At 60.2% G+C, this 12490-nt stretch overlaps 1 protein-coding gene across 5 annotated transcripts in view; it reads left to right on the forward strand.

Annotated features, from left to right (window-relative positions):
• Positions 1-9271, forward strand: part of Sh3bp2 (SH3 domain binding protein 2) — a 37554-nt gene extending 28283 nt beyond the window's left edge. For 4 of the 5 annotated variants that reach the window (XM_034635882.2, XM_071614099.1, XM_071614100.1 and 1 more), the window contains 10 exons: positions 788-905; positions 1282-1352; positions 2158-2246; positions 2528-2596; positions 4941-5562; positions 6929-7037; positions 7222-7277; positions 7547-7628; positions 8229-8288; positions 8685-9271. In XM_034635882.2, the coding sequence (XP_034491773.2) occupies positions 788-905; positions 1282-1352; positions 2158-2246; positions 2528-2596; positions 4941-5562; positions 6929-7037; positions 7222-7277; positions 7547-7628; positions 8229-8288; positions 8685-8822 (1414 nt within the window). In that variant the 3' untranslated portion in view covers positions 8823-9271. The remainder of the gene's footprint in view (positions 1-787; positions 906-1281; positions 1353-2157; positions 2247-2527; positions 2597-4940; positions 5563-6928; positions 7038-7221; positions 7278-7546; positions 7629-8228; positions 8289-8684) is intronic. The other variant, XM_071614101.1, reaches the window with a different exon arrangement.
• The last annotated feature ends 3219 nt before the right edge of the window (positions 9272-12490 follow it).

Here is a 12490-nt window from a genome sequence, read left to right on the forward strand (position 1 = left end):
GGCAGGACTTGCTTTGGTAGTTCTCTAGGCCCAGCTCCCATTCTGCCACAGCCTTGGTGGGGCAGCCTTGCCAATCAGCCAGTCTAGCAGCAGGCCCCCATCCACCCAGGGCCCCGGGCAGCAGGCAGGCACTGGTGATCAGAGCTTCCCCAGGCAGTCACTTTCTTCCCTCAGACATGCGTGTGCCAGCCAGTTCACAGCTATGTCCCAGTGTCAGGTACAGCTGTGCCCCAGGGAGTCAGTGCACCCATCAGGCCAGCTGGGCCTGAGAGGCTCTGTCCAGGTCCCCTGGTAGCTTCCCCCAGGTCGACTTTGGGATTACCGTGCACAGCCCACAGCCTGTGTGGGTTAGTGGGCCACAGAGCAGATACGACATGAGTCACTCCCAGAAATGCATGGGGGGCTGCTGCTGGGCAGTGGGCAGCGGGGGCTGGCCAGAGCCCCATGAGGGTCTTCAGCAGTCAGGCCCAGGGCACATGGGGCAAAGATGGGAGGAGGCATCCAATTACAATGACACTGTGGGCTGTGGGGTGATGTGACCTCATCTCTGAGCCTGCGTTGCTGCTCTCCCAGGAAGCCCTTGAAGACTCAGCTGCCCCCTCTTGCCCACCTCTGCCATCTGCCCATAGCATCTAGGTCCTCTGCCTGGAGCATGGGCAGGCAGGGACTGTCCAGATCTGCTCCTGTCCTTGGGTTATAATGCCGGGTGCCAGACCCAGACCCACATAGGATAGGCTGCTCAGGCCACCCCTGTGAGTAGAGCAGGTGGTGACCCCTGTGTCCTCAGAGTGATGCGGGCGGCCGAGGAGACCACATCCAACAATGTCTTCCCCTTCAAGATCGTCCACATCAGCAAGAAGCACCGCACGTGGTTCTTCTCTGCCTCCTCTGAGGACGAGCGCAAGGTAATGGGGTCTCCCTGTTTAGGAGGCTCCCTGGTCCCAGGGCCCTGGCCTCCTGTCAGCTCTTGGCAGGAGGCTGACACCATCTTGTCTAGGCCCTGAGAGATGTACTGAGCAGGGGAAGCCGGGTGGTGCTGCCCAGGGCCTGGCACCAGGGCCCACCCTAAGAGTGTGCCATTTGGGAAGAGCTGGGGGGCTGAGGGGCAGCTGCCAACCCAAGGAGGGGAGGCCACACCTGAGTCACACAGCCTGGGCTGGACACAGCTGGGGCTGTCTCCGCTGGCCTTGGTGGTCACTGCAGAGTAGCTGGGGCAAATGAGGGAAGAGGGTGAGTGGGGCCCTGTCCTGGCCCTGGCCCCTGACCCTGGCTAACCCACAGAGTTGGATGGCCTTGCTGCGCAGGGAGATTGGCCACTTCCATGAGAAGAAGGAGCTGCCCCTGGACACCAGGTGGGCTACAGGGCCTGGAGGAGGGTGGCAGTACCTGGGGCTCCTGGGTTTGACATGCATGTCCGTCTCCAGGCTGGGTGGCGTGGCCACAGTGTGCTCCTTGAAGGGCCACGTGGATGTGGAAGTGTGCACCTTGTGTATAAGCGTGTGCGTGTGTGCCTGTCTTTCCCTGTCCTGCTGTCCTCTCCAGCTCTATGTCACCATGTCTGACTCTGTCATCTGTTGGCAGCTCCCCATTTGGGGGTCACAGCATTTCAAGAGTGTAGAACTTGGGGTCCCAGCCCCCGACACCTACCTTGGCTCTCTCGGAGGGAGAGCAGATGCGTCATCCAGGGAGGGGGTCAGTCCATCCTGGTCTCAGCACCCTCACCCGTGAGATGGCCCAGCAGGTAGCAAGGGACTCTCCAGGGGGTCCTAGACCTGTCCTTGCTTTCGTTGTCAGGAGCAGGTGGACACATGGGCCACTGGACACTGGGCCCAGCCCTCAGCTCTCCAGCCAGTCAGGGTGGCAGGCACCACAGAGGCAGGGAGGGCGGCACCGGTCCCCAGCCCCTTCTGTCCTTGCGGTTGTGTGTCTATACACTTGCCTGTGCACGTGCTGCCTGGGGTCACCTGTGTGGCCTGAGCGTGTGGTCACAGGATTGTCCCTGCCTCTCCACGTCTGTCTGTGCACAGGCGGTCAGCATGCATGTGCAAGTCTGTGTCTGTCACAGTGTCCCTGAGTGCAGGTGTCCCTGTGAGTGAGTGCCAAGGACCCCAGGCCCGGTGCTGACCACCTGCCCCTGCCGCCCGCCCCGTGTTTCAGTGACTCCAGTTCAGACACAGATAGCTTCTATGGTGCGGTGGAGCGGCCCGTGGACATCAGCCTTTCTCCATACCCGACCGACAATGAAGGTGAGGGCTGGGCCACACCCGCCCCTCCAGCTCTCCACACCTTCCTGCTGATGGCCACAAGGGACCAGGGCCCCTGTTGGGAGGCCCCTCCTGCTGTGCCTGTGCCCTGTCCTACAGTGTAACAGTGGCCTGGGTTCAAATCCTGATGCCTTATCCTAACGCTCCCGCCTCCTGGGTGCTCAGCTCCTGTGACAGGGGCATTGTGCTGAGGCACAGTGGGCACTGCCACCCCGTCTTGTGTGGGCTAGGCCTGGGTCTCACCTTCCATCTGCCACAAACAGACTATGAGCATGAGGATGAGGAGGATTCATACCTGGAGCCCGACTCCCCAGAGCCTGTGAAGCCCGAGGGTAGGTGCAGGGGCCTGGGGGTCCTGTGGGTAGGGAGGGGGCTGGGGATCCAGTGGTTTAGGGAGGGGGGCTGGGGATCCCGTGGGTAGGGAGGGGGGCTGGGGATCCCGTGGGTAGGGAGGGGGGCTGGGGATCCCGTGGGTAGGGAGGGGGCTGGGGATCCAGTGGTTTAGGGAGGGGGGCTGGGGATCCCGTGGGTAGGGAGGGGGGCTGGGGATCCCGTGGGTAGGGAGGGGGGCTGGGGATCCTGTGGGTAGGGAGGGGGCTGGGGATCTGGTGAGTAAGGCCAGGGGTTGGGGATCCTGTGGGTAGGGAGGGGGGCTGGGGATCTGGTGGGTAGGGCTAGGAGCTGGGGATCCTGTGAGTAGGGCCAGGGGCTGGGGATCTGGTAGATGGGGGCAATGGGGAGTGAGTAGGGAGAGGACCCTGGGGATCCGGAGGGAACAGGGTCTAGTACCAGGAGTGGCACCTAGGCTGGGGGAGGTGGGTGCCTGTCTCCCTACTGTGACCCACTATTAAGAGGTTCAGAGAGGGTCTGGGGATGTGGCTCAAGCGGTAGCGTGCTCACCTGGCATGTGCACGGCACTGGGTTCGATCCTCAGCACCACATACAAATAAAGATGTTGTGTTCGCCGAAAACTAAAAAATAAATATTAAAAAATTCTCTTTCTCTCTCTCCCTCTCTCTCTCTCTCTCAAAAAAAAAAAGAGGTTCAGAGCTCTGCTACCCTGTCCCCCACCTCCCAGGTCAGGCCCCCATAGACAGAGGGGAGGGATATGGGGAGGCTGAGGCAGGAGGACTGCAAGCTAAAGTGACGTGTGGAGCCTGGGTAGCCTGGCTTCCACAGCCTCCACTCTGGCCCTAAGGCCCACCTGCCTAGGATCCTGGATGTGTCCCCTGGCTCTGGGGACATCAGGGCTGCAGTTGTGCCCTTCCTGCCTGGGAAGTGCCTGGATGTGGAGCGTGTTGGGGATGGGATGCTGAGAGTAGGGAGGAGCGTTGAGGGGGGCAGGTGTGTGTCTGGGCTGCCAGCTCTCTGGAGCACAGCCATAGGTCATGCTGTCACCAGCAGACCGCGCCCAACCCACCCCACCCCACTCCTGGATCACTCGGGCTCCTGGGGAGGCGGGCAGACAGTCGTGTGAGGGTAGTGGAAGTGCAGGGCTGGGTGGGGGCAATGCCTCTGTCCTGCCCTCTGTCCCTCATGCTCAGTCCTTGACCCCCCCGGGTCCCCTCTCCAACCTCTGTAGAACTTTCTTATCCATCACTTTGTCTTGGGATGACATCCCCCCCCCTTGACCTCTAGTGAGTGGCCTTTGTGACTCTGGGTCCCCTCTACTGTGGGTACCAGTGTCCTCCTCACTCCTCTGGGGCCAGCTCCACAGTCCTTCAGCCCCTGGCCTGAGGCCATCTGCCTTGGTCACCTCCCACTCACACCTCAGCTCAGCTGCCCAGGTCTAGAGATTCTCCATCTGTCCCATCCTGTGCTGCAGATGAGCGCATGGGAGCCACCTGCAGACCTACTGTGCACTCCTGTTCCACTCTCCCTTCCAGCCTCTGGACCCCACGCATTGACCTCCCCTCCCTCCCCTTCCCAGACCAGCACTCCACACTGCCAGGTGTGCCCGGCTGTGCCAGCACCTACTCCACACCCTCCTTTGCCGGATGTGCCCAGAGCCCCACCAGCTCCTCAGCCCCTGTGCCCACCTGGAGGGCCACCACCCCAGGGCTCAGGCCTCCTTGCCGTGAGGCAGGACTTGACCCATGATAGTCCCTGCAGCGATGAGCCACCGCTCTGGACTTCCCCTAGCAGGACTGGACCCCCCACAGTCCCTGCAGCCATGAGCCACAGCCTGGACTTCCCCTAGCAGGACTTGACCCCCCACAGTCCCCGCACTGTGACTCTGGGTCCCCTCTACTGTAGGTACCAGTGTCCTCCTTAGCCCTGGACTTCCCATAGAGTTCCCTCAGACCTTATCTTCCCAGTGCCCACTCCTGCTCGCCTCTGCTCTTGGGAACCCACCCCCTCTCAGGCCTGACTTCCTGGGTGTCCTTGCTCTTCTCTCACTCTCGCCTCTGGAACCCTTGGCTCCTCCTGTGGCATCTAGGTGTCAGGAAGCTGGTGGGGCTGCCGCTGGGGGATGGACAGGGAGGGCCAGGTGGTGGTGGTGAGCTGGGCCCAGGGGAAGGCTGGACAGGGCCCTGGGCCCTGGGCTGCACAGCAGGCCGCCTAGGGTGGGTGTGCTCTTGCTCAAGCCGCTCAGCCCCAGTGCCCCACCCCAGCAGGTGGTGGCATGGTCCAGCTTCTGGGGGTGGCGTTCACTTGCTTCTCTTTGCTCTGTAGATGCCCTGACTCACCCGCCGGCCTACCCACCACCTCCAGTGCCCACGCCCAGGAAGCCAGCCTTCTCTGACTTGCCCCGTGCCCATTCCTTCACCTCCAAGAGCCCAAGTCCCCTGCTGCCACCCCCGCCCCCTAAGCGTGGCCTCTCAGATGCTAGTCCAGCTCCTGAAGACACTAAGAGGGACCCACTGGGCCTGAGGCGGGCTGAACCTGGCCTCAGGGCGCCTGCCACTTCCCGAAGGATGAGTGACCCTCCACTGAGCAGCGCGCCTGCTGGGCCTGGCCTCCGGAAACCAGAGCCCTGGACCCCTGGCCATGGGGCCAGCCCTGCCTCCAGCTCTGCCACCACGGCCATTGCCACCTCCAGGAACTGTGATAAGCTCAAGTCCTTCCACCTGTCTCCCCGGGGGCCACCCGCAGCGGAGCCTCCACCTGTGCCTGCCAACAAGCCCAAGTTCCTCAAGATCGTGGAGGAGGCCCCCCTCAGGGAGACAGCCAGACCTGGACTCCTTGTGCCCACTGTGGCTCCCAGGCCTCCTGTGCTGAAGCTGTCTATGCCTGAGCCCACAGCTCGGCCCACGGTGCTGCCCAGGCCAGAGAAACCGCTGCTCCCCCACCTCCAGTGAGTCTGCCTGCAGTGGTGCCCTGCTCTGAGCTGCTGGGACCCCTCCCCAATCCAGCCTGGTCTCTGGCCAGTGCCCTGCACCCCCAACTGCACTCAGCCCTGGTGGGTGGCAGGTGCCAGAGTAGGAAGGCCTGTGTAGGCAGAGCGGCCTCCCCTCTGGCTGGCCCTGGCTGCCCTTGTGAAACACATGGCCTAGTCAGGGGGCCTGGAGCAGCAGCTCCAGGGTCAGTGGTCAGTATGGCCTTGGGGATGCAGGTTCCATGGAGCTGCTGCCATGCAGTCAGCTGAGTGATGGGGAAGGTGGCTCTGAGCCACCAGGCCAGCATGCTCCACAGCCCCGTCCTGGACCTGGGCCCAGCCCTGTCTGGTTCTGGGGGTCTCCTGGCTCCAGAGCCAGCAGCACTGCCTTTGTGTCCTTCCTCACTGGGAAATGCCTGGAATGTGGAGCTGTCCTGAGTCAGCCTGGAGGCCTGCTGGCATGCCTTCTACCTGTCGCTGGATAGTGCTAGGGCCTACAGTGTCCCCCATTTGGTCACCAATGGCCCCTGGTCAAAGGTGTCTGGGACCCAAGGTGAGCTTTGTACCTCACTTGGTGGATGAAGGCCCTGGGATGCCCTTACTGGCTCACCCTGAATGCCCTTGACCACCCCTAACCCAGGGTTGTGTTGGCATCTCTGAGATCTATGCTGCTGGTGGGAAAGTTTCTGGGAGACCTCTCACCACACTTGCAATTCTCTCTCATGATTGGCCACAAAGGAACAGATAGTCAGCTGTCAGTCATTGTGCCCAGACCTCAGTCTGGCAAGGGCTATGGGCTACTGTCCAGGACCTTGCCCATAGCCAGCAACCTGACCTGGCATGTTCTCGTGGTCTTCTGGCCATTTGGGGCCTCCTTGGTTTCCCTAAAACCCTGGAGGTTTGGCTGAGGACCACCTGGCCACCTGTGGGGTGTGCAGGGCCCTTAATGCCTGTCCACATCTGTCCACTTCCCTGTGGCTCTGAGAAGAGTGTGACTTGACTAAGGTCACAGAGCCAGCAGCAGAGCTGGGGCCTCAGTGGTGACCCGTCCACTCGTCCACTGGAAACATCTGTGTTTGAGTGCCCAGGATCCTGTCCCCATAAGGACCCACTGGCTCTGACCTTCTCCTGGGGGTTCCAGGCCTCAGGCAATGCTTGCTACCCCAGGCAGTGAGGACTGGCCTCTTGAACCGGGTCCTGGACCTTATGGCCATGGAGGCAAGGACACTGTGGATTCTAATTTTGCTCTCTGCCCTCCTGTGGGGGCTGCATGAGCAGGGGACCAGGGGCAGCCAGTTGGGTGGGAGGGTGATGTGGTCTGCCTTCCTGTGCTGTCCCATCCCAGGCGATCACCCCCTGATGGGCAGAGTTTCAGGAGCTTCTCCTTTGAAAAGCCAAAGCGACCCTTGCAGGTGGACACCGGCGGGGAGGACTCAGATGAGGACTACGAGAAGGTAAGACTGAGTGGAAAGAGGGCAGGGAGCTGCAGGCTGGGCGCCCCTCGGCCTCCTGAGCAGAGCCCCCAGGACTCTGGAGCTGAGGGGACAGGACCCTGCAGAGCCCTAGGTGGGAACCGTTTGGGGGAGAGGTAGTGTGGGTCTCCCTGTCCTCTGCACACAGCCCTGTTGACCTCTCCAGGTGCCACTGCCCAGTTCGGTCTTTGTCAACACCACGGAATCCTGCGAAGTGGAAAGGTCAGTGTGAAGCCCCTCTTGTACTCGTATGAAGCTAGGTCCCCTGCTTCTCGGTCCACTCTTTGGACAGTCACTTGACCAAGTGCATGGTGCCAGGTGCAGCAGAAAACCTGAGGGACTCTTAGCTCTGTCCCTCCCACTGGCTGTCCTGGCCTCTGGGCAGTGCTGCTCTCAGGCTCAGGACAGAGGCCCACGGTGGTCAGAGGGCAGAAAGCCGAGCTGTGGGGGTGCGGCTGGAGGGGCCCCACCAACATGCTGTCCTATTTTAGGCTGTTCAAAGCCACAAACCCCCGGGGAGAGCCCCAGGACGGACTGTACTGCATCCGGAACTCCTCCACCAAGTCGGGGAAGGTGGGTCGCCCCATAGGGACTTGGGCACTGTGCACCCAGCTGATGGGGGCCCAGGAGTCTACAGTTTATAGGTCACCTCCCCATGCAGCCGCTTACTGAATTCTGTAGGGTCCCAGCAGCACCCTCCATCTATTCTCTGGAACTAGATGCCCTCTAAAGATCAGAGGTCGTGATGTCTCCTTCTAGCAGGGCTGTGGAGGGAAGGGGAGGGCTGGGCTGCCAGGACTCCAGGGATGGCCCGGGGTTTGTGTACCCAGAGTCGGGGGGAAGCCACTGGGTGGTAGGAGTGGCAGGGGTCCTCACTCCCTGTGCCTGTCAAGTGTGTGGTGCTCCACATCACTGAGCTGCACTAGCCCCATGTGTCAGAGAGAGGTGGGTCCCGGTGGACTGGGTACCCCTGATGCCCAGTTCTCACCAGGGGCTGAGAGCAGGAGGAGCCCCTGCTCAGGTGACCCCAGCTGGGCAGGGTATCTGCACCCCTCCCACCTCCTCCAAGGGCTTCGGCACCCAAGCCTGGTGGTCTCGCCCATCCGCTCTGGCTCCCGCGATGGGTCCTGCACCCTCTGGTGAGACATCTGCTTGACACTGCCCTCCCTGTAGGTTCTGGTTGTGTGGGACGAATCCTCTAACAAAGTGAGGAACTACCGCATCTTTGAGAAGGTGAGGGGCTCTGAGGGTAGGTTGGGGACCCTGGCCCCAGGGCTCAGCTGGCGTCAGGCAGTGGGTGCACTGAGACTGCACTGCAGGGAATCAGCCCTCCCTCCCCACTGCACAGCCTCCCTTCTCTCCTTGCCCAGCGTTGTCCGCAGGAACCCTGGAAGGGCTGGTTTATTCACAGGTCTTTCCTGCAGTGCCTGGGTGGAGGCTCTGTTTGGGTCATTGGGGACGGGAGAGTGCGGCCTGAACTTGGGGAGCACAAGTGTGACGGGGCAGTAGGAGCAGGCCCGACTGTCCTTACTGCTGACTGCCTCATTTTACATCCGGGGCTTGGGGCAGAGGAGACAGGCTGAGCGTGGGGGACTGGGCCCCCCTAACCCTGTTGCCTTCCGCCCGCAGGACTCTAAGTTCTATCTGGAGGGTGAGGTCCTGTTCGTGAGTGTGGGCAGCATGGTGGAGCACTACCACACCCACGTGCTGCCCAGCCACCAGAGCCTGCTGCTGCGGCACCCATATGGCTACACCAGGCCCAGGTGACACCTGCCCCGCACGGCTGCTGGGCAGAAGCAGCCAGAGGGCCACAACCCTGTACCACACAGAGGGAGCCTCACCTGCATGGGAAGAGGAGCTGGAGTGAGGCTGTGCTTGATGCGAGGCTCAGACGCCTTGTGAAATTTGGACAGGCTCCACCCAGCAGCTGGGTTCTGGGCTGGATCAGGACCCAGCTCCAGAGGACTCTGTGTCTCTCCAGGCTGACACACCCCGCTTCCTCCTTCCCAGGAACCCAGGCTCCAGGACCACGCCCTGCCTGGGCTTCTATGACTAGAAGTCTGGTCCCACTGCACACTACCCTGCAGTGGGCTGGGAGCCAAGCAAGGCTGGGGCAGTTGGGTGGGACTGGGGCTGGCCCTAGACTCTCCTGGGAAGAGTAAGACGCAGGCTCTGGGAGGGAACCTTGCCTCCCAATAAATCAGAAATGATCTTTGCCTCGGTGACCAGGGCTTGATTGGGAAGGAGTGGGGTAGCTGCTTACTGCACACCCACCGACATCCATGTGGGGAGTGCTAAGAGGTGGTCTCCCTGTCTGCTTAAACATAGGTCACTGAGTGACTTGCCAGATTGCACAGGGTCACAGGTCAGGACTCAGCTGGGGCAGTCTTGGCTTGAAGCCGCCACTGTTTCCATGGGTCACACCCAGGGCAATGGGGCTCCAGAGCTAAAAGGCCCCCATATCTATAGTTGGCTCATTCTCTGCATTGACTGATGGCTGTGGGTGCCTCCTGGGTGCCTGCCCCAGTGCTGGAGCCGGGTGCACTGTGAGCAGGCCCCAGGCTCAGGGTGGCCACGCTCACAGCCCAGCAAGGGGACAGCTGGATGTGAGGTGCAATGCAGTGTCCAGGGCAGTGGGATATGCAGTGGCTATGAGCTTGGAACCCCATAGGTGCTCCAGGAAGACTTCTTGGAGGAAGTGATGGCCACTATGGGGCAGGAAGACTTGCCTCTGAGTAGGCCAAAAAGAGGTGGGGACAATGGCATCCAGATGCCCAAGTCCTCTGAGCAACACCCCACTCAGGTGCAGCCTTCATCAGTACCCTGTTTCTTCAGGCCCTGCTCCCGGGCACAGCCTTTCCAGGATGGCTTTTTGTGAAAACCAACACAGTTGGGAGTCGAGGTTGGCAGGGCCCCAGGGTCATCTGGTGCCCACTTGCTTCCCCTCACGTTGGGTCATAAGGTTGAGAGGTAAAACCCAAGTCGAGGACTACACTGTGCCCCAGCCAGTGACTGCCCAGAGTTGGCTCTTTGTTTGGGTCCCCAACCCCTGCTATATTCTGGGGGCCTGTGGTCTCCTGGATGAATTGGGACATCACATGTGGGAGGCTGCCACTCCAGGGCACCTTGGCTGCAGTGGGACAACAGGCCACCGCCTGCTTCCTGGAGCCAGGTGTCCACCTCTGCAGGTGTTTCCTCTTCAGCCTTCCCTGGGAGAGGAGTGAGAGCACACTCACCGACATCCATGTGGGGAGTGCTAAGAGGTGGTATTCTAAACCACCTCTGGGAAATTGGCCAGTCCTCCTCCCTGTAGTCGGAATTCTTAGCGAAGTCTGCCCTAACCCCATTAGGGTCCCCAGAGTGGCGCACACCACTCCCCGCCTGTGGCTACAGTTTCCAGTCCTGTGAGATCTGCACTTTCTGGTGGTGCCTGGGGGTCTGCTGGCTGTGCCACAGAGCACTTGCTTTTGGAGCCAGCTCGGTGGCTAGAATGTATTTTTTAATATGTTTTTTTAGTTGTAGTTGGACACAATAACCTTTATTTTATTTTTATGTGGTGCTGAGGATTGAACCCAGTGCTTCACGCGTGCTAGGTGGGCACTCTACTGCTGAGCCACAACCCCAGCCCAGAATGAATGAATAAATAAATATATATAATATTCTTAGTTGCAGATGGACACAATAACTACTTTATCCGTTTAGGTGGTGCTGAGGGTCAAACCCAGTGCCTCACCTGTGCGAGGAAACGCTCTACCACTGAGCCACACCCCAGCCCTAGAATGTATTTTAAAAAGCAAAACCTGGGCTGAGGGTTTGGGGGTCCTGGGTCACAAAGCTAGGTGATGAGTCCTACTGGCTGATTGGACATCTGAGCCTATGGCTGCCCAAGGCCCACCCCCACCTCAGGCCTGGCCCAGCCTCTCCTCACCTCCTGGGCCGTGGGCCTCCCACCACATCTTTGTGGACTGCGCCTGGCCCAGGGCCTCATTTGCAAGGGCACAAATGTGGGTGTCGGAGGGTTCCCAGTCTTGGTCCTCCAGTATGAAGAAGGGTCCCTAAAGGGTTCCTGCTCTCTGGAGACCTGTGATGAATTTCTGTTCCATGCATGGGGCTGGGGGACGTGGTCACCTGTCTCTGAGGCAACCTACATTGGAGGTGCTGAGCTGAATACTTGACATAATTGGCTTGGAGAAGCAGTTTCTGTTCGTCCCCTTTGGCAGCTGAGAGAATCAAAGTCAGGCCCAAGGTCAAGGCCCAGCCATCGGCACTCACTGTGGTGGTCCTGTCTGCCTCACCGCTCAGGCCAAGGCCCGCCTGGCTCCCCGACACCCCTCATGCCTCCCACAGTCACTGTGGGGTGTCCTCAGCTCTGTCTGCCACAGCTGGAGGGTGCCCTCTGCTACCCAGGGGACCAGGCTCTGGGGAAGCACTCCTGCTGCTGCTTTGCCCTGTGGTCCCAGGCTATGAGGACAGCCTCGGGAGGCCCAGGCCCTGCCCTCGGGCAACCCCATTTCCCCACTCTGCTGGCAGACATGGGGGCTCAGAGAGAGTGACTGTCTTGCCCACCATCGGGATGTGTGCTAGGACTTGGGAAAGGGGCCTGCACCCTTTTGGAAGTTTCCCCAAGCCAAGGATTAAGCCTGGTTTTGTTTCCCAATGTTGATCTGTGGGGTGTGGGGAGCCCTCTATGCCTTCTGTGTTTTAACTGAGATTTTTATTGTTAAAAGAGAGATTCTTTTTTATTTTACTGTTGTTATTTACAATGCTAGGATTGAACCCAGGGCCTCACATGCTAGGCAAATGCTTTCCCGCTGAGCTACACCCGGCCCTAGAAACATTTTCAAAATCAGAAGAGACCTCTCACAGATCTGAGTTGCTTCCAGTTCCCACCCAACTCCCAACTCTGGGTCATGGTGTGGGGAGCGCCCCCTGTTGGTAGGGGCTCAGACTACAGCTCCAAAGGTTCTGCATTCCAGGCTGGGTGGGGTAGCTCTGAGTAGGGGGCAAGGGAGGACAGGACAGTGAACGAGGCACGGAGCCCCAGTGCTCATTGAGGCAGACAGTCAGCCTGAGGCCCAGAAGGAATGAGCCTTTTGAGAGTGACTGAAGCCCTGGAGACATCAAGGTCACACAGGGAACATGGGCAGAACTGAGACTTGAACCAAATCCATGTGTCTCCAGAGGTGGGAGATGGGGAGGGCCACAGCCTGTCTCTGGCTGTGACCATCTACACGTCCTAATCCCTGCACCAGGTGGCAGGGAGGAGGCAGGCACCCCTGGAGGTGTCTGAGATCCCTCTTCAGACTCCTGTTAGCTGGAGGGAGATTCTAGAGGTACTGTCTACCCTCTTTTCAGACTCTCAGTGAGCTCTGCAGGAAACTACAGGCCCTGGAGGCTGCCCAACAACTGCCCTTGCATTGATCTCTGGTTTTATC

The sequence above is a fragment of the Marmota flaviventris genome, chromosome 7, assembly GCF_047511675.1.
Source record: "Marmota flaviventris isolate mMarFla1 chromosome 7, mMarFla1.hap1, whole genome shotgun sequence".
Taxonomy (NCBI): domain Eukaryota; kingdom Metazoa; phylum Chordata; class Mammalia; order Rodentia; family Sciuridae; genus Marmota; species Marmota flaviventris.